This window comes from Ictalurus punctatus, chromosome 14 (genome assembly GCF_001660625.3).
Source record: "Ictalurus punctatus breed USDA103 chromosome 14, Coco_2.0, whole genome shotgun sequence".
Taxonomy (NCBI): Eukaryota; Metazoa; Chordata; class Actinopteri; order Siluriformes; family Ictaluridae; genus Ictalurus; species Ictalurus punctatus.
Window position 1 is genome coordinate 18408899 of NC_030429.2, and position 21783 is coordinate 18430681.

At 38.3% G+C, this 21783-nt stretch overlaps 2 protein-coding genes and 1 long non-coding RNA gene across 3 annotated transcripts; 1 reads left to right on the forward strand and 2 right to left on the reverse strand.

The window, feature by feature from the left end:
* Window positions 1–4936: 4936 nt before the first annotated feature.
* Window positions 4937–6728, reverse strand: LOC108275321 (uncharacterized). Its single transcript, XR_001814671.3, has 2 exons — window positions 6605–6728; window positions 4937–6407 (listed from the first exon to the last, which is right to left on the reverse strand). It is a non-coding gene; the product is annotated as an uncharacterized LOC108275321 (long non-coding RNA).
* A 242-nt stretch (window positions 6729–6970) lies between these two features.
* afg3l1 (AFG3-like AAA ATPase 1) lies at window positions 6971–15096 on the forward strand. Its single transcript, XM_017486072.3, has 16 exons — window positions 6971–7278; window positions 7513–7600; window positions 7683–7780; window positions 8427–8576; window positions 8704–8778; window positions 8931–9055; window positions 9294–9567; window positions 9705–9842; window positions 10018–10171; window positions 10657–10764; window positions 10922–11047; window positions 12419–12529; window positions 12697–12812; window positions 13608–13808; window positions 13916–14110; window positions 14254–15096. The coding sequence occupies exons 1-16, from the start codon at window positions 7141–7143 to the stop codon at window positions 14470–14472; spliced, it is 2316 nt and encodes a 771-aa protein (XP_017341561.1). The 5' UTR covers window positions 6971–7140; the 3' UTR covers window positions 14473–15096.
* A 1752-nt stretch (window positions 15097–16848) lies between these two features.
* dbndd1 (dysbindin domain containing 1) lies at window positions 16849–20782 on the reverse strand. Its single transcript, XM_017486073.3, has 4 exons — window positions 20633–20782; window positions 19514–19660; window positions 19113–19250; window positions 16849–17868 (listed from the first exon to the last, which is right to left on the reverse strand). Exons 1-4 carry the CDS (start codon window positions 20661–20663, stop codon window positions 17699–17701), a joined length of 486 nt encoding a protein of 161 aa, XP_017341562.1. The 5' UTR covers window positions 20664–20782; the 3' UTR covers window positions 16849–17698.
* Between the last annotated feature and the right edge of the window lie 1001 nt (window positions 20783–21783).

The following is a 21783-nucleotide window of genomic DNA, read 5'->3' on the forward strand; positions in this document are numbered from 1 at the left end:
AAATCACTTCACTGTTGACAGGTGTATGTTAATTACTTTTGAATGTGAGATTGAATGTGATTGGTTAATTATAAGCACAGTCACATGCCCTGTTATAAAATAAATAAATAAATGAAACACTTATGCAACAAGGTTATTGTGTTAAAAAAAAAAAAAATTCTCTAAAAAATTCCATTTGTTTCTTACTTGAATAGATTACTGCTGTCCATGTAAACGTAGTCACTGTTTGTGTGCTAAACTGTTTGTGCGCATCCTAAAAGTTTTTCTTTGTTGATATTGCAGCCATTGTAAACTTGTGGAATTGTGGCTCATTTGTCTTTGAGTACGTACATGTATTTAGTTGGGTTTATTAATTGAGACTATTCGGAGACTTAATTTGAGAGACTTGTGGCATTTTGTGTAAGCTTGCACTGAGAACTCGACATATCTTGTTATGTATTGTGCACATTGTCAGTTATATACAGGCTTTTTGTCCCAATCAGGGGGAGCTTGGCTTGGGAGGCATTGCAGTCAGCTCCAGAATTATTGGCATCCTTGGTAGATGTAATAAATAAATATTTTTTAAAACTTTATGAAAAACATGTCTTTGTGGTTAGTGTGATCTCCCACTGAAAGAATGAGAGAAGTCCAACCTTTAATTGAAATACATTTAGTAAGAAAATAAAAACCCCTTAGAATTGTTTTTTTTAACAAAACCATATATTACAATTGACACCCCTTAATTTCACATGGCACCTTTGGTGACAGATCACCCAATTTTTAGGTGAGCAACACGGAATATTTGGTTGCATATCCCTTACTGGCAATAACGACAGTGGTGCTTGAAAGTTTGTCAACCATTTTAGAATTTTCTGTGTCTGCATAAATATGACCTAAATCATCAGAGTTTCATGAAGTCCTAAAAGTATACAAAGAGAACCCAATTACACAAATTAGACAAAAATATTATACTTGGTCATTTATTTATTGAGGAAAATGATCTGATATTACATGTCTGTGAGTGAAAAAAGTATGTGAACCTCTTAGTCAGGTGTTAAAACACTGAACAACAATGGTGTGCATGGCAGGACTGCAAGGAGAAAGCCACTGCTCTTCAAAAAGAACATTGCTGCCCATCTGCAGTTTGTTAAAGATCATGTGAATGAGCCAGAAGGCTATTGGAAAAATGTTTAGTGGATGGATGAGACCATAATAGAAATTTTTGGTTTAAATGAGAAGCATTATGTTTGGAGAAAGGAAAACACTGCATTCCAGCATAAGAACCTTATCCCATCTGTGAAACAAAACATAGTGGTGGTAGTATCATGATTTGGGCCTGTTTTGCTGCATCTGGGACAGGACGGCTGGCCATCATTGAGGGAACAATGAATTCTGAATTATACCAGCGAATTCTATAGGAAAATGTAAGGCCATCTGTCCATAAACTGAATCTCGAGAAAGTGGGTCATGCAGCAAGACTATGACCCTAAGCACACAAGTCTTCTACCAAAGAATGATTAAAGAAGAATAAAGTTAATGTTTTGTAATGGCCAAATCATAGTCCTGATCTTAATCCAATAGAAATGTTGTGGAAGGACTTGAAGCAAGCAGTTCATGTGAGGAAACCCACCAACATCCCAGAGTTGAAGCTGTTCTGTACTGAGGAATGGGTTAAAACTCCAAGCCGATGTGCAGGACTGAACAACAGTTACCGGAAACCTTTATTTACAGTTATTGCTGCACAAGGGGGTCACACCAGATACTGAAAGCAAAGGTTCACATACTTTTACGACTCACAGATATGTAATATTGGATTATTTTCCTCAATAAATAAATAACCAAGTGACTAGTTTGTTTTATTGGATTCTCTCTGTCTACTTTTAGGACTTCTGATTGTTTTAGGTCATATTTACGCAGAAAGAGTTCACAAACATCCAAGCACCACTATACGTTAAGCAGGGGACCCACCGACATCACCAAACTGTCGCATTGTTATTTTGTAATATTTTTCCAGGCTTGTACCACAGCTTATTTCAGTTGTTTGTTTTGGGTTTTTTTTTTTTCCTTCAGCCTCCTCTTCAGGAGGTGAAATGCATGCTCAACTGGTTTAAGGTCTGGTGATTGACTTGGCCAGTCTAAAACCTTCCACTTTTTTCCCCCGATGAAGTCCTTAGTTGTGTTGGCATTGCTCTTTTGTTCATTCTCTTCTGCATGATGCTGTTTTCCCAATTATAGTGGATGCATTTTTCTGTAAATTGGCAGGCAATGTTTTTATAGACTTCTAAATTCATGCTGCTGCTACCATCATGAGTTAACATGATGTCTGACCTGTACAATGTCTGGTTGATTTTACACCAATGATTTCTTTCTTGTTCAGAATATTCCAGAATTGTTGTATTTGTTATGCCCAATGCTTGCACAATGGCTCTGATTGATTTTCCATCTTTTCTCAGCTTCAAAATGACTTGCTTTTCTCCCATAGACAGCTCTCTGGTCCTCATCTTGGTTTAACCTTTTTAACAACAAATTGGTTTGAGTCCTGGGTTTCACCTGTGAAGATTGCTTTTGTTGTTAAAAAGGTTAAACCAACATGAGGACCAGATAGCTGTCTATGGGAGAAAAGCAAGTCATTTTGAAGTTTAAACAATCAATCTTAACATGGCAACAAGAAACACTTGTCAGTCATATGTTCCAGTATTTTTGATCATTTGAAAAATGGGTGGGTTCACACTAAAGGTGACATGTTTTAAGTTGTTTACCACATCTAGGTGTAAATATCAGGAAATGAAAGCTGAAATTCTGATCTGCTTTTCATTCATCTTTTGATCTCAAACCCAAATGTCTTCAGTGTCTAGCAAAAGTATTGGCCTTGCTGTTTCGATACTTTCAGAGGGGACTGTATTTTTTTCACAAGCATTTTTTTTACTCAGCTTCACCAAAGGTGCCAATAATTCTGATTGTATTTATGTGTAGCACTTGCATACAGGCTGTACCATTTTGAAGATAAGTTTCAAAATATAAGTTTAGAAGACACAATTTTCCTATTTTTGCCTCTGTACACCACCACAATGGATTTGTGAAGCAGTCAAGATGTTTGTGTTAAATCCCTTGAATTAAAGCTGAAAGTCTATACTTCAAAGATATTGCATCAACTGTTTAGGAATTACAGCCATTTTGTTATAGAGTCCCTCCATTTTCTTAGGCTCAAAAGTAATTGGACAGTCAGTCAATCCTAAATATTAGGATTATTTTTTAATACTTGGATGCAAATCCTTGGCAGTCAGTGACTGCCTGGAATCTAGAACCCATGGACACTTCAATAGCATCTTGAGGCAAAAATAGGAAAATTGTGTCGCTGTCCAAATACTTAGGGGCCTAACTGTATAAGTGGCTTGCACGTAATAACACACAGATAAGAACAATCACACGTTACCTGTTGGTTCAACCTGTATCCTCGCTCTGTCCACAGCCAGTACTCAACCACACCCGCTCTGACACAAGTTAAAACATTAACACATGTACAATAGGCAGGTGTACCATGTTTTTTTGTTTTGTTTTATTTTCTTATTATTCTGTGGCAAAAGTTTTCTTTCTCCAAATTAAAATGCTTCTGTTTGTAAGTTAAAACTTTATAATTGTAAGGCAGAGGTTGTAACAAACTGATTGACTGAGGAAAAATGATTTCTGTTTGCACTTGCACTGGTAAGAAAATGGCCTGTTGTATAGATTTAACCAGTGATTTGGAAAAGCCTCTGAGACTTGTTTTTACAAACTTGATAATTAGACAAACGTAGCCTTAGATATAAAAGAGTTGGAACCCTGCTTCGTGTAGACAAGCCGGATCCTCCTGGTGGGTTTAGAGAGGTACAGATGAGTTGATTTATACTGGGTGCTGTTTTATGTAGAGAGAAGGTTGAAAAATACTTTGGTTTGTATTAGAAGCCCAAAGGAAAATAGCTCAGCCTGTAGCTCAGAAAAGTGCTTAATGTGTTGTTTTTAGTCATATTTGAGTTATCAGTAAAAAAATAAGCAGAGTTATCAACAATGTGATCAAAGTATTCTCTCCACAGTCGCCGCACACAAAGTTTCCCTGCTGCTGTTATTTTGTAGTTCTGTCATGATGTTACAAGAATGAACTGTAGATGTGAGGTGTGCATTACTCTATGGTCCATGATCACTTAAGGGGTTTGTATGCTAGAGAAGGGGTTCTCACACACAACTTTTTGCAGCCAGAAAGACCTGTAGTACAAATATGTACAATCATATTCGACTATTTATTGGAGCCATAGAAACGTTTTGTTCCTAAAATTTCTGTCCACAGAACACAATATTTTCAAGATTTGATTAGGTCTCTTTTTAAAAAAATTTTTTTAAATTGAAGTTCGAATTAAACCCATTCAAGTCAAGTAACCAGTCAAATGGACTAATGACTATATGAACACTGAAAAAATATTATAACTTTGATAATAGTGGGCTATTATTTCTATCACTGTAACAAAACAGACAAACTACATCCCCGACCTCTTCACAGACCGCTTGAGCAGGACCATGGTGCTAGAGTCTACAGTTGCTGATAAGATTATTTCATACATTGTACTAGTTTCTTTAGGTTTTATTTGTCCATATTTTGTGTCTGTGGAATTACATTTTTTATTTTGCTCATGTGTGTGGAAGACATCTCATTGGCACCTTTGGTGATGCATAGTTGAAAATTACAAGTCAGATTACTGCTTATATTTCTATATACAAGCCAGATGTTGAGAATGTTTAATTAAATGACCTTTAATGTTTGTCAGGGCTTGCTGCACATGAAAGCACAAGGAAAAAAGTGTGGATGTTGTTGCTCCAATTTTGATATTATTCTTTCTTGTTTCAAAGATTGTGACAGAACTTTATTAACGTTTCACTTTTTTTTTTATTAAAGAAATTAATAAATTTTTTGTTCCACCTAATACAATTATTTTTTTTATTTATTTTTTTAATCATTGCCTGTTTCTTTAATAGAAAGTCGTGGTGTAACATGAGAGTAATTCCTCAACTTATTATTTATTCTTTGTAGTTTGGTCAAAAGGCTCAGACAGCATGACTTACAGTGTCAGGGAAACCATCCCACGTCCAAAAACTTCAGAGACTGAGGGTTTGTAGATGCCAAAAAGTACTCAAACTTTATTGAAACAATAAAGTGAGACAGTCTGCAGAAAGTCTAAATTATGCAAACACACAAGCCCTTTTTTAGACCTTTCTCCACAGCGAACTCATCTTAGGCAGGGTTTTACCTTTCCTCATTAAAAACAGACCTTCGCCACAATTAATTATTCATGTATATATGATATCTTAAATTTGTGGAGCATGCACAGTTAGTTGTTTCTCTTAAAAAGGTTTTATGAGGACAAGGTTTCTTTTTAAATTTTATTGTAAAAAGGTTTCACTCAGACAGAGTCCTTATTTTTTTGTTTTTCTCTGATCAAAACTCCCTTCTTATGTCTCAATGAGCTTCTATCTGTTTCTATCTGCCATCCTAGCTGATCTCTACCTCCCTTCCTGAGGCCCTATCCTAACTCGTTAATTGGTATTGGGCTTCAACATTGTTTACTTACAAAAGCAGTTCCAGCGAATGTGTAATGCCAATTTATTGCTGTGCAGAAAGGTACAGGACGATACAGAAAAACAGTTACTGTGCAGTGAGACACAGAATTCATCTAACTCAATACGCACTTAGACTATAACTTGTTCTATGGTTTTAGATTATGTTTCTATATACATATAGATTATGCTTGTTAACTAATATATTGATTATTAGATTATGCTAAGTAATAATTCTAAATGTTGGTTATATGTAGATTGTACTTTATTAACATATCCAAATGTTAGTTACGCATATTGATTACACTTTCAGTATATTCTGTAATAGTCCTTTGGTTAACCATATAGTTCGACACCTTGATCAACATATAATTTGTAAAACAATAAAATGACATTCGAAAATGCCATGCGTTCACATGTATTTTATTATTCTCAAAGCTGAGGGGATAAAATGTGTAATTGCCACTAAATCGCCACATTCTCTCTCTCTCTCTCTCTCTCTCTCAGTATGTAACTCTCATTCGGATTTCATCAGCTAGTTATTTATGCGACAGACGATGCGGGCATACACAGGCCATGAACCATGAATATGAGGTCTATAAGTCTGACAATAAGGGCCATGTCCGTTCCAGAATAAAGTCAAGCCGCCTTCTCTTATTTACCCTGAACTTAGGGCTTGACGGCTGCCATAACTACATTTTAAACCCTTTCTATCCCGGTGTTTCAGTTTAAGAAGAATTCATCAGTAGGGAAACGTAGATTTTATATGCATTAAAGATTTACCAGTTGGTGTGTTTATCGAGAACGAGTCGACTCTCAGGTGAACGTCGAGCTGGTGTTCATTTCTATGGGAAAATAAGAGGTCCGTTATCACATGAATCACATACAGCAGGCACAATAACATTAATGCAGGGATTCTTACGGACTCTTGCTGATTTCCTTGATGTATAGCATAATAACTAGTGTTATTTTGTAATTTAGAAGGTAGAGTGAGCCTTTATGAAACCGTTTCGGTCATAGTTAGGAAAAGAAGAGCACTCACTGGTCAAAATATCGCAAAAAAATGTCTGGTTAAAAATAAATAAATAAACAAACAAATAACTGAACTATCAGGGAGCCGAAAGAGTCGGCTCTTATTGGTGATTGAATTAGCTTACTGAATAGAGGCGGGGTTTCCAGTGGAAATGAGGAGGAGGGCATTGAGACTGAAGGACCCCGAGTCGACGACCTTTTTGCCTGTGGATGTGTAAGCATGCGATTGGCCACAAAATCCACGTTTATCCGAGAAAACATTTTCTGTACGCTTATTTTAGTCACTTACGTAAATAAAAAATAAATAAATTGTATATATATAAAACTTTATTTAAAATGTAATGAGTTACGAAACCGCTTCAGGCAGTTTCCACGGACACCTAAGGTCCTGCTGCGATTTGACATTGCTTGCTTGTGTTAGTGAAGCGGTTAGCATGGTAGGTAGTTGTGTCTGTGTTTGTAAGAGCAGGTGAATGAGTTTGAGCTGCCGGTGGGTTAAGTGAAGTGGGTTGGAGAGGTGGTCAGGAGGAGGGCGGATGTGGGAGAATGGCTCTGATGCTGGGCTTGCTCTCAGCGGCTTCTGCTCCCCTGCGCTTTGGACTGAGAAGGACTTTACAACGCTCTTCATTCACTGCTGCTCTTGGAAAACTTTCACCAACCCTATTAAACGGCCAAACTAACAGGGTAAGACCAGATGTTCTTTATTTACTAGTACTGCTCTAGTGTAAGCACACTGTTTTACTACTTTGTAAGCAGTCTGTGTAAGCTGTAGTAGACTCACTTTGACATGGTCATGATGACTCAGTGTGTTTTTCTTGGCCCTGTAACAGCTGTGTTGTATCTGTGAACCACCACTCGGCTTTATTTCACTGTCACCTGCTTCAGCCACCTGTAACTGAACATCTGGATCTCTTTCAGAATCTGACACTGAATGGCCTGAAGCCGCTGTGGACTGTAAATAATCCCTGGTCTACATCTATACTTTACTCAGTAGATTCTTCTAAAGGTAAGACATCAGACCTGCTTTAAAACAGACAGGCCCGAAGCTGTTTTTATTGGGTTATATTAATGTCCATTTCTTCTCTCAGATGGACAACCAGGTGGACCAGAACGTCAGTCGAGTGGAGGAGGAGAAGGAGGAGGAAAGAAAGGAGGGAAGAGAGACTGGAAAAGCCGTTTACTACAGGTCTGAGTCTCTTCCTATCACTGACACAATAGAGGTAGAAAACCTGAAGCCATCTTCACAGCAGACACCGCCATCAAATAAACCCTGAGGGTTTGTTTTTTTTTGTATGAATAGCACGTATAGCTTGACAAATAATTAACTGCACTTGAAGCTTTTGTAAAATGAAAAATTAAACCCAAAAGTGTATAGGGTTCCATGACGAAGACGAACTGTATGCTGTATGTCGATGCGTGAGGGAACGTCGGACGGCGTGGAGTGGGAACGTAATGACGTGTGCCGCTAATCGATCTATGTTCTATAACATGTAAAACATGAAAGGAATATTCTACTAACTCATGGAAACACCTTAATCACAATTTTGTTTTATTCAGATTAAGGTCAGCAATTAGATTACTGCTGTCCACGTAAACGTAGTCCTTGAGTATCCGCCAATATCGATACCCATCCAATTAACGATCGGAAGTGTTTGTTTTGTCTCGTATTTGTGCTTCACACTAAGTGTGTACTACATGGTCAAAAAGTGCAATTGTACAAGCCGCAATCACTCTATTTACACACACTCTTGTATAATTTCATGTATACTCATGACATTGTTATAAGACTGTATAGCTCACTTAATTTCTTGTGCATTTATTTTATATATCAGGGTGATATTCCATGGGATGATAATGATTTCCGCTACATGGCGGTCACAGTGGCAGGCGTTGCATCTGCTCTTCTCTACTTGTACCTCCGTGATCCAAGCAATGAGATTACTTGGAAAGACTTTGTCCATCGCTACCTGGCCAGAGGACTCGTGAGAACAATATCTTTTATTTAAAAGAACAAAATTGTTCATGCCTGTCATACATCAACTGTGTTTTCTTTCCTAACTCCATATTTTTGTTGTTGGGTTTGTTTTTCTTTCTTCCACTTCTCCAAAGGTTGATAGATTGGAGGTCATTAACAAGCAATTTGTCAGGGTCCTCCTAGTCCCAGGAGCTGATACTTCAGATGGAGTAAGCTACACTTTTTGATCCCAGTGTACATCTGGGGGGGGGGGCTTTTATGCTTAATCAGCAGCTTTTGTTTTTAAGCAGTTAAGACTAAATGTTAACTGATGCACTGAGAAACGTATTGTCACGTTAAGTTGTTCTTTTCCTTCGTTCAGGGCTACGTATGGTTCAACATTGGCAGTGTAGACACATTTGAGAGAAATCTAGAGGCAGCTCACTATGAGTTGGGACTGGAGCCATCGAACAGAGTGGCGGTAGTGTACCGCTCAAAGAGTGATGGGTAAGAGTCTGTTCATGAGACCTGCACTGTTGTCTTTGGCTTACACATTTGAATGGATCTGGTTTGGATGACCTGAGTATGGCAGCTCATCATTCAGGCCTAATGTTTCCTACTTTGCTTTTGACTGATTACCAGTACTAATATTGTATGACTACTTCTACCAACTATAATACCAAAACACAGACATTAAGACTGAGAAAAAAAAACATCAGTGTCGCTGGTGTTTATCGTCCTCCAGGTCTTTCATTAAGAGCATCATTCCTACTTTGCTGCTGATTGGTTTTCTGCTCTTCACCCTACGACGAGCATCAATGGGTGGGCCCGGAGGTGGAGGAAAGGGGCGTGGACTTTTCGGCATGAGTGAATCCCCTGCCAAGATGATGAAGGACAGCATAGACGTGAAGTTTAAAGATGTAGCCGGGTGTGAGGAGGCAAAGCTGGAGATCCTAGAATTCGTCAACTTTCTGAAGAACCCTCAACAGTACCAGGACCTGGGAGCTAAGATCCCAAAGGTATAGTCGTTTATAAGATTGGTGTGTAATCATTTGCAAAGGTGGTACAGCTGGTACTGGCTACTAACATTATGCATATATGTTTTCTGTACTCCTTATTTCAAAGAGTAAGATTTTTAGTAACTATGTTTTCCAAGGGAGCTGTGCTGTCAGGACCTCCAGGAACAGGCAAGACTCTGCTGGCCAAAGCCACTGCTGGAGAGGCCAATGTCCCCTTTATTACCGTCAACGGATCAGAATTCCTTGAGATGTTTGTGGGAGTCGGTCCAGCCAGAGTGAGTTGGTAACTGAAACTGTTGTGTGTTAGTGATGTTACTTTAACTGGTATTCAAGTAGAATGCATCACAGAATATTTAAAAGCACACCACTTTTTTACTGTCTTTGTTATCTCTAAGAACATCAGTGAAAAGAATAATGCACAATTTCACCCGTTAACCTGGTCTCGTTCAGGTGAGAGACATGTTCACTATGGCAAGGAAGAATGCTCCATGCATCCTTTTCATAGATGAGATTGATGCGGTCGGCAGGAAGAGAGGTGGAGGAAACTTTGGTGGTCAGAGTGAGCAGGAGAACACCCTCAACCAGCTGCTTGTGGAAATGGACGGTATGTTTAGAGCTACTAGATATAAGGAAGTCAGTCCATGTTTTTTTTTATATATATAAAATATGCGCCTCAGCAAATATGTAAAACTTGTTCACAAGCAGTAAAAGCATTCTCCCTACAGCAAAGTTGTACACCCATACACCAGACTGAATGCTTAATAATGTATTATTAGGAATTAAATACTGGCTATTTTTCCCCTTCAGATGACCCATTTTCAGTCAGTGTATTCTGCTGCTAACTTCCTGTTCCTGATCTCATTTTTTGTTTCCTGCTTTTTATTTTTAGGATTTTATTTTTGCACCTGCTCATTTCCTATTTTGGTCCACACACTATACATTAATTTGCACACACCCACTATTTTATAGGCCATACATTAAGTTGTTTTTTTCTTTTCTTTTTTTCTTTTTTTTTTTCTCCCTAATCTGAACCCTAATCTGAACCCTTTGTTCTCCTGAGAATTCGTCCATTGTGTCTTGTCTTATCAGGTTTCAACAGCAGTACAAATGTTGTGGTCTTGGCTGGCACAAACCGACCTGACATCCTGGATCCTGCTCTGATGAGGCCTGGTAGATTTGACCGGCAGATTTACATAGGTTTGGCCATGCTCCTCCTGCTCTTATAATGTGTTTTAATGTTACACAGTATTCGTACAGCTTGTTATATTTGCATTAACTTCATGTTCAGGCAAATTATTTAGTCATGTAACTTACAAAAGTTATTTGTTATGTGTTATTTGTGTAAATCTTTCAGGTCCTCCTGATATAAAGGGTAGAGCCTCTATCTTTAAGGTTCACCTGAGGCCCCTCAAACTGGACCCAAATCTAGACTCAAATGCCCTTGCTAGGAAAATGGCTGCTTCCACCCCTGGTTTCACAGGTGAGGGGAGAAATCAGGATTGATATTAGGTAGCAAATTTGCCATTTGAATGCTGAGATGTATAGTATTACTCTGACAGTGTTTACTTTAAGAAGCCCGATAAGCTTGTGAAGCATATAATGAGAAAAATATGTAATATATTCAACTGTAAATAATCTCAGGCATTTTCTTTCTTGTAGAAATCATTTTCTCCTTAAAGGTGCAGGAAATTATTTTTGAAACGTTTGTTAGAAACATTTTAAATCAGCTGTAATAGTAATACTCGCATCAGCTTTCACTAACTGTTGAGTAAAGCAGTTTTTCTTTTAACCCCAATGTTTCTTGTCACATTTGTGAAGATGATTCAACAGTAAAAGTACAACGTGTCTGCAGATCCTTAAAAAGTCTTAAAATGGCTTAAATTCCTCAACGTAAAAATAAGGCCTTAATTAGCAGGAAAATGTCTTAAATTCACGTTTCAAAGGACTTAAAAATGCAACTGAACCTGATTTCCATATAGCAGATTTAGATTTTATTTTTGTTCGCTGCTGTTTGAGATGGTAAAGTTGTAAAGAGAGTGTGTGTGTGTGTGTGTGTGTGTGTGTGTGTGTATATTTATAACACCACTTGTTACGTTACCCTGGCATTTCTGACTGCCGTAAGCCAGCTCATCTCTCTCTCTCTCTCTCTCTCTCTCTCTCTCTCTCTCTCTCTCTCTCTCTCTCTATGTGTGTGTGTATATATGTATGTATATGTAATGTGTGTATTTATGTATAATTTTATAGTGTGTGTATGTATGTATGTATGTATATATATATATATATATATATTTATATTTATATTTTTATATATATATATATATATATATATATATATATATATATATATATATATATATATATATATATATATATATATATATATATATTTTTATATATATATATATTTATATTCCTCTCTTGGAAAGTCATGGAAAGGAAATACTGTTGTGTTTTTTTTGTTGTTGTTTCTTTTCTTTCACTGTTGGAGCAAATGGTAATGTAAAAAGGATATTTGCTCTGGTCTTAGATATACCTGTATAGAGCTTTACCCTGCTATAGTTTACTTAAACCCAGAAATGGATGTATATGCATATATGCAATCCGTTATAGCTGATGTATCGTGTAGCATGGTTGAAGTGACGTGCAGGTCTTAAAGTTTTTTGGAAATGTCTTGAATATGGTATTTAAAAAGTATTACATTTGAAGAGCTGATATCTGCAGGTACCCTGAAGTAGCACATATAATGAAATTATAGCCTGTGACCCTTTATACTAAATCTGGAGCAGTTTTGTGTTTTATTGATGGAATCCATGTAGATGATCACAGTGCGTTTCCGTTCTCTCTATCTCAGGAGCTGACATTGCGAACGTGTGTAATGAAGCCGCCCTAATTGCTGCCAGATATCTCAGTGAAGCTGTCAATACCAAACACTTTGAACAGGCCATTGACCGAGTGATCGGAGGTGAGTGATGAAATCTTCACCCTTCCATAAGCCTTTCCTCTAATTTGTTTTCTTTCACTGTTTGGCACAACTCATTCTTGGGATGGCCTATAAAACATTTTTAGAACTGTCTTCTTTTATTTTATCCAGTATCTATCGACAATACATTTTGTGCATTCTTTGTTCAGGTCTCGAAAAAAAGACACAAGTCTTGCAGCCCAATGAGAAGAAGACGGTGGCGTATCATGAGGCCGGACATGCTATAGTCGGCTGGTTCCTCGAGCACGCTGACCCACTACTCAAGGTAGATCTAGAAATAGAATTTAATCAGAGTGGCATTGTGCTTAAACCTACACCAAGAAAGAAAAATCCACCTCAAACGTCTTGCATGTTAATCTTTATAATTAACATGATCTTCAGTGGCACCTAAGAAAAATCTTTATTAATTTTTTTTATTATTTAAAAAAAAAATAGTAATTCATTGCTGGTGAACATGTAATTAGAAGTTCACTCGTCGGAATTTATAGAAGTATTTAAAGAGCACTGTGGAGCTCTGTCTACATCAAACGTACACTAACAGTCAAAAGTTTGTGGACACTCGACTGAAATGTTTCTCATGATCTTAAAAACCTTTTGATCTGAAGGTGTGATTAAATGTTTGTAATCGTTGTAGACAAAAACATTTTATTTACAAAAAAAATGTTTTTTTTTAAACGGATGACTCGGAGCGAAATATTCCGAAAAGCAGCCGATAAGAGTCCAGCGTAGGTGTAAATTCCTTTAATACTGTTTAAAACGCATCTCGGGGAGATTCCTCAAGAAATCCGTTGAGAAAATGCCAAGAATACATTTCTGGAAATTCTAGGCAAAAAGGGCGTCTACTTTGAAATTAAATTATTGATTAAATTATTTTTATTTATTTTGGATTTTTTTATCACAACATAATTCCCATAGTTCCATTTGTGGTACTCCAGATGACTTTATTATTATTCTAAAATGTGGAGAAAAAATAAAGAATGAGTTTCTAAACTTTTGACTAGTATTGTACATTCACTCAGGAAAGTTGACTAAATGTTTTGCTCATTCTGATGTTTGTCAGGTTTCTATTATTCCACGTGGGAAAGGTCTGGGCTATGCTCAGTACCTCCCTAAAGAGCAGTACCTGTACACGCGGGAGCAGCTGTTTGACAGGATGTGCATGATGCTGGGTGGTCGCGTGGCTGAGATGGTTTTCTTTGGCAGGATTACCACTGGCGCTCAGGATGACCTGAAGAAAGTCACGCAATCAGCCTACGCTCAGGTAGAGACGAACCCCGGGAAGTCAGTCGCTGGGCTTTTGAGCTCTTCTTTTACTTTCGATTCGATTTCAACCTTTTCGACGCTTCTCTCGTTGTTCTCGTCCTGTAGATCGTGCAGTTTGGGATGAGCGAAAAGGTAGGCCAGGTGTCGTTTGATATGCCAAGGCAGGGCGACATGGTGTTAGAGAAGCCCTACAGCGAGGCCACGGCGGAGCTCATCGATCAGGAGGTCAGAGAACTGGTGGACAACGCTTACCAAAGAACTCTGAGGCTCATCACTGAGAAACGTGACCTGGTTGAAAAGGTTCGGACCCTCTCGTTAGCACGCATTAGTAAACATTAATAGGAAATGAGGGTGGACAATTACGCTAAAGAGTTGTTTAGTACATATCTAATTCTCAAAAACCAACGGAAACCAACTGTGTGTGTGTGTGTGTGTGTTTTCAGGTGGGAAAACGTCTCCTGGAAAAAGAGGTGCTGGCCAAAGCTGACATGGTGGAGCTGCTCGGTCCCAGGCCATTTGAGGAGAAATCTACCTATGAGGAGTTTGTAGATGGCACAGGCAGCTTTGAGGAGGACACGAGCCTACCGGAGGGGCTGAAGGACTGGAACAAGGAAAAGAACCTGGACGAGGTGGAAACCTACCAAAAGAAACAGGCAGCTTAAAACCCTTTTGGTCTACTCTCGTATCAGATACTCAGTCTGAGATGGATTTTCCGTATTGACGAGAGGTCGTGACCTTGTGTTGTGACATGGCTGCATTTTACATCTGTCCAATGTTAATAAGAGGCTCATAATCAGATTTGAACTGCCTTAATCATCAGCAGTGGAGAATCTTGTACTGAAGTCTTTACACCATTTCATTTTTAAAAATTATTGGATACAAGACCTCAGTTGGTGTACTGATTTTTATTTGTATTTTTTTAAATTTTATTTAAATCCTCTTTATGAAAGGGCAAGAGAAGAGACGATGCTGTATATTTGTATAATTTGCAGACTGGTCTGAAAAACTTGTTTTAACAAACCTGTATATTGTACTTATTTAATTGAACAGACTTATTCAGCTTCAACAGCAACACATCTGTTCAAGTTAATACTTCATGGTCAATGATGATTTATTCTGGATGTCTTGATTTTTCATTAAAATGGTTCATGTACACCTCTTTAAAATGGTTTCCCCCCCAAAAAAAGATTGTCAAATTCTGAAATGTAAGCAATATGTATTAATGTATTTATATGCCACATTCTTGACGATTTTCAACAACTATAAAAGGTACATATTTTTGCTCATTTACTGTCTTAAAGTGAAACTGTGTAGACTGTAAGTGGATTACTTGTATCTTCTCTGGTGTGAGTACCTCCTGCATAGATTCTCAATCCCTTTTAAGGAGATGTAGCCTAAATCCAGCACAGTCATTATGCACTATGTTGGACTGGTACCAAGAAGGCATTTGTCTGATCTGACCAAAAAAAAAAAAAAAAAAAAACCCCTCTGAACACACATCGCTGTGAGATGCAAGATGGTCGAGTAGTTTTTGCTACTTGGTATTATTGGCGCAGTGAGCAGCGTCGCCACCCCCAAGTCCAAGGTCCTGATTTCATTCCTGAGCTCAGGTTACTGTCTGAGTGGAGTTTCTTTATCCTATCGTTTCTATTGACACACTCTTTCTTTATAGTTGTGATTAGAAGCCTGCTCCTCACAGATATCATAGTCGTACTGTTTTGGTTTGCCCTAGTATCCTGTTTATGGACAAAACCAAGCCACGATTTCTTTGTCAGCACAACTAGGTCACGGCCAGATTGATTTATCGCACCCTCAGCTTCCCCCCCTTCACACGGATACCTTGGCCATCAGGGAAATTCTTGCTTTCAAAGCTGGACACTAGAATAAGTGCCATCTTACAGGCTTGGAAATTCAGTTAAAAATGCTGTAAGTCTATATTTTAGTCGTAATACATGCGGCGTCACTGCTGTGATTATAGTGTGTTGTTGGTGTCCTTCCGAAATCCAGTGTAAATACAGCAGCACAATAGGCTCATTAAGACTATATGATACTGTTAAAAAATAATAATAATCTGAGATCGCTTCTCATAATTTATTAACATTCACATATGTATTCACTTAAAACTGCGTATACTGTACATGGTTAAACTGGAATTTAGGAGGTGGGGGAGCTTTACTTCTTTCATGGGTGCAAATGATGTGCAAAGGAACAGTATTATTCAATTTATATGCTGTTAATGGCATGGAAATGTGATTGAAATATGTCTGATGTATATAAAACCGATATCACAACATGTATATATTCATTTCAGGCAATAATACATGATACAGTACAGACTTAAGCTAGAAATTAAGGAACATGCTTCCTTAAAAGATCAAATATACATCTACGGCTATGCATGTATGTAAGTTCTTACCATTTTGAAATGTATTTTCTGTAGAGCAGTGTGATTATATTTTCACCAATTATATGTCATGCTATCATTTCTATTTCCATTAGATTAAAGTACTGAAACTCAGATATGTCTAAATGACCACGTCCTCCCCAATAGTTTTTCCTATTGTAGCTAATATAATAACTTATAAATATAAACTAGATGCCTTTTCAGGTATTTAGTTAAAAATACTGTTAGTATTCTAAATTTTAAGCTACAATTATTTACAATTCACCTTGTTTTCAAAGTAAAGAAGCATTCTGTCTATTCATTTTAGTTATAACCTTATTTTTAATGGTATACTGCTTTCCCAGTCATTTTGGGTATCATCTGCAGTGCTGTACTGGGCACACCTAAAAATTTTGTTCCAGCGTCCAGCAAATAAAATGAAAATGCATGACGTTGCATAGTGCTTGCATCATAGTACAGTCAGGTACTTGTGCGTGTGTGTGTTCGACTGGAGTCTCATCCAGGGTGTATTCCTGCCTCACCCACTGTTTTTTTAGCCCATTAATTTGTCACCCGTTTGTCTATACGCATTAAAAACAACTCCATATGATCACTGGCATTTAAATTCACATACAAAGTAACAACATGCACCGTGTTTGATTTTCTTTCAATTTTATTCATTTAGGTCGGTTGGATTTTTTTCCCGTCGTCGTTTCTTCATGTATAATGTCATACCCTGTTTTAAACATGCTTAACATTTAACCCTGTAATAACCTGTAACTGTCATACTGCTTTATAAATGCTCAAGTGAAAAAGTTTGGCACAATTGAATGGCATGTTGTTCATTTAATCTTTTCAATTAGGACTCAGTTAAAACACTTCAAGGAATATAAGTGGGTATATTTAGATGTAAAATATAATTGCTTTGATGTTTAGGCATTAAGCCTGGTTGCTCTTCCTAATTTAGTATGTCTCCTCTTTTTCTTTTTCTTTTTCTTTTCCTCCCCCCAATAATTCGGGAGCTAGTCTATGTGTATGATAATGCAGGTGAGGGTTTTTTTGTCCCACTTGTAGAACAAACTTGCTGTTGATGAATTGCCTCACTCGTTAAAACATCACTTCCCCTTCCCGACAGCTCCTTAGGTCAGTTCTTCTCCATTAAAATGATCCTTAAAGACACTGAATGTGCCAGAAAGCTTCATGAGGTCATGCTGCCAGTTCGTCACATAGCTAGGCTGAAAACTGTTTTACTGTATCACTGATACATTTCCCATTGATTGCTGGTTAGAGGAGAAATTTTGCATTTCCTGAAGAGCCCACTCTTCTATCACCATTCGATGTTATCTATTGGCTCAATTTGCCTCGCTTAGGCAGAAAGATCACTGTATCTTGAGTAGGGGTCTCTGTGTCCTTTCAGAGATCCCTCATCACTTCCTTGGGAAGGAATCTTCATCCCCCAGGCAAGGACGGCACGTCCTCGCTGAGCCCACGTAGCTGACCGTGGCTCAGGGCTGCTGCGATTGGGAACGCTCGATCTTTAGCAAAGGCTCAGTGTTCTCTGAGTCGCTGTGATGCTTCCTGTCTCTGGGTTGCTGCTCCCCTTTGCACCCACGGGTCCAGGAGGGCGAGCGGACATAACCGCCATGAGGGAAACGAGGCAATGGCGGCTGATGATCTAAAGGATGAACAAACCAAGAGAACACACGTTTCAAGTTATTCCTTTATCATTTTCGATGTGTTGGACTTTATCTCAGGGCTGATGAATCTTCCCAGGCATGTCAAATTGAAACCAGAGACCTACAGAGATTTGAGGGTTGTTTTTTTTCCTCCCTCAGCACCAAATGCTAGAGGTGTAGAAATCAGCACAGTTTCAGTTTTTCCTAATTCCAACATACCTGATCCAACTAATCCAATTGCTGATTAGTTGATGAGCTAAAGCCTTAGGAGTGGATTTGAGAATCCCCGTTCTATCACAACAAATTCCGCCCAAGAATGCCTTCAAACTAACTGTTCCTTAGTGGTAGAATGAACTTCCAACCTCAATCTGGACTGCAGAATCTGTCATGATCTTCAAAAAACAGCTAAAGACCCACCTCTTCCATGAGCACTTAACTAACCCCTAAAATACCAACCCCACAAAAAAAAAAATAAAAACGTACTCTGGCTCTTACACCTCGACTCTGCTCGCATTGCTTTTCTAGAACTCAATTATAAATCTTGCATGGTGGCACTACTTATTTTGTTCTTTGCTTGATATATCGCTTTGCTTGTATTATTTCCTCATAAGTAAGTCGCTTTGAATAAAATCGTCTGCTAAATGAATAAATGTAAATGTCTGATGAGTCGATTTAAGAAGAACGCTAAACTTTACTTTTACTTATATTCATTTGCCAGACGCTTTTATCCAGAGTGACTTACGATTGAGTGATTTGTAATATAGTGTCCGATTGAAATACAATTCTCACACAAATGAGATTTTGCTTCCCCCCATTCCTCTTTTCTTTGTCGGAGGACGTTGATTTTCACTGTATAAATATTAAATGAGTACATGTACGTATAACCTCAACTCAACCGGTAAGGTGACTGTGACCTCAACAGACAAAGCTTGTATTCTGTCTTGTGTTGTGAAATGTTTGCACGTCAGTTCAACACTTCAAAATCACAAACTTGTGGATAGGAAATGCGGGAAGAAACAAGAAAACTAAACCAATACATTTTTGAGAAAGGGTTTGCATTTGCAATGTGTGAAATCATTGCCAAACATTGATTGTGCTTTAATTGTGTCATTAGTCATAATATTCACAAAAGGTAAAACATGCCAAACTGAATTAAATTAGCTGAATTATAAAAAATAATAATAATAATTTTTTTTTTTTTTAATTTAAATGGTAGAGCTTGTCAATTGAAATTGCTACTCACTTGCTGGCAATTCATTGTGATTCTCTTCATCTGAATCAGCAAACACTTCTCCCAGCTCTTGATCAGACATGTCAGTCAACTCTGTCAAATCCAGCAGATCAAAGTGAACCTCTAGAGAGGACACGCTGCTCAGTGGCTCTAAAGGATGATGAGAAACAACAGTGAGAAACCATGACTAGTAGTGGTATCTCGGATCATGGAGTGGACGATATTGCTTTGGGAGAAAGCTGTATAACTATTTAACATATCTAGTAAATTATATTGATCCTCTTTCCCTGAAATAAACATAGGTATTCCGGTGAATCGTCCATGTTAAAGATCAATTAGAATGATTTCTCTGTATCTTAGTAGTTGTGTAGTTGCAGTAATCTCAGTGCCCTCCGTTGGACACTCCCACTTACGCCGTCTCTCTGCGGTCAGGACCTGGCTGCAGTGGTGCCCGGGGGTCCCGACTTGCTCTCCTGCAGCATTGTGAGACGCCTCAGAAGTGAGACTAGCAGAGCTTGACGACTTGAGAAGTTTCTGAAAGTCTTTCTGTCGGTTGAGCTCTGCAGAAAAGAAAAGAAAAGAATTTGAATGCTTAATCTGGAATTACCGAGCAGAACATAACTATTTGTTGATGGTTGAGAGCATTGCCAGCAACATTCCTCTAGTGAATGTCTGCACTTGGTTTGAAAAAGAGCTTGCTGGTAGTTGCCAGAATGAAGAAACATGATATACCTCTGTTTCACAATGTGGTGATGATGCAATTGACCACTGTCTATTGATTGCTTCGGGGGCAGATACCACAACAGACAGGTGTTCTAATTCATTTGAACCTTTATGACTCTTAGGGAGGAAAATAGATCCATTTGTTACAAGGGACTCCGTTTATTCTAGTCTGGCTCTCAGAGGAACTACACACACTTCAACGGTGGGGCAGGTATTTTAGCACAGTGTGTTACTATGACTGCTTCATTTCACTGCAGTGTGCAGAGCATCCTTTCCCTACCCCAAATTTCTCATTATAATACATTACCCCCTCACAGAACCCACACACACACACAAAGTCGGATACAGCAGAGTCGGCCATTAATGATTTGAGCAAATTCTGTATCTAAACCACACACACACACACACACACACACACACACATATACAGTATATGAGAGTTTAACATTATTGTCATTTTGATGCCTAATAATATGTATGTCAATGTCAAATTCTATGAAGCCCTACATTTTGGTTTATTTATTTATTTTAAATAATGGCCACTAAATCCACTATAACCATTTCATCCTGTATACACAATCACTTTTTTTTCAAAATCAGTTCATAAGCATGAACAGCAGCTGCCCATGCTACTGAAGCGAAACAGTCTGCTGGCTTTTTCTGCATGTCTGTCTTATGTGCAAGAAGAAAAACAAAAAAGACAGAGTCTGTATGCGTAACAGCCTTTCCAGTACAGAGCCACTCTTCTGTTTATTGTGTCTGCACAGCCACATGCCAAGCTGTGTTAGGACAAAAAGGGTGTCTCTTACCTGCAGCACTGGAGTCTGCCTGAGCCTCCATTCAGCCTACACAGTAGCCGGTGCAATGCTGTCTGGCGCTGCAGACAGGGATGGGAGGGGATGTGTGAGGCGTAGCCTCCTCCGTCATGCTCTCTCTCTCTCTCTCTCAGACACACTCTCTCTCTCTCTCTCTCTCTCTCTCTCTCTCTCTCTCTCTCTCTCTCTCTCTCTCTCCTGATTTCTTCTCTTTATACATGCAGTCAGATCCACATACCCCTTGTCTTTGCAGCATGCACAGCACAATGCCAAAGAAAGACAAAGGCAAAAAAAAAATAAAATACAAATGCAATCGCCATCTGTTACAAAGGTCGTACTAAGGGGAAAAATAAATTAAGAGAGAACCCAGTAAGAGACTAAAAGGAAAGATTTTTGGATGAAAATATGGAGCTGTTTAGCTATTTAAGGTGGGGCTAAGCATAAGTGATTAACTCTGGTAGTAAATATAATTCTGTCCCGTCATGTTATGTGAAATAGTAATTAATATTAAAGGGCATGCAATGCCATGTCTGACTCTTTGAAAATAGGCCTACAAATAAATGATTATCTGTCAAATGGAGCTAGTTTAACAATAGGCCAATCTGATGAGTAACCACATGAGATGAAACACTCCCTTTACTCTTTTCAAATGGTTTTGTTTTCTGACACAAAGATTCTTCCTGCTACAGTCCTGAAGAGTGCAGTTATCGTGAAATGGCTTTGTTTTGCTGGGTGCAAACACCAGTACACCTGCACATTCAGCCAATCATGTGGCAGCAGCGCAATGCAAAAAATCATGCAGATACAGGTCAAGAGCTTTGGGTAATGTTGACATTCAACATCAGTTCATGTTGACATCAAATATGAAGAAAAACTGATCTGTGTGTCTTGGTGTCATTGCTGGTTATTTCAGAAACTGCTGATCTCCTGGGAATTGCACACACAACGGTCTCTAGAGTTTATACAGAATGGTGCAATAAAAAGCAAATAAATAAATAAATAAATAAAAATCCCTGAGTGAGCGACAAATCTGTGGATGGAGACGCCTTTTTTTGGAAAATGGCCAGATTGGTTTGAGTTGCCAGGAAGCATAATAGTAACTCACATAAGCGCTCATTACAACCGTGGTGAGCAGAAAGTCTAAT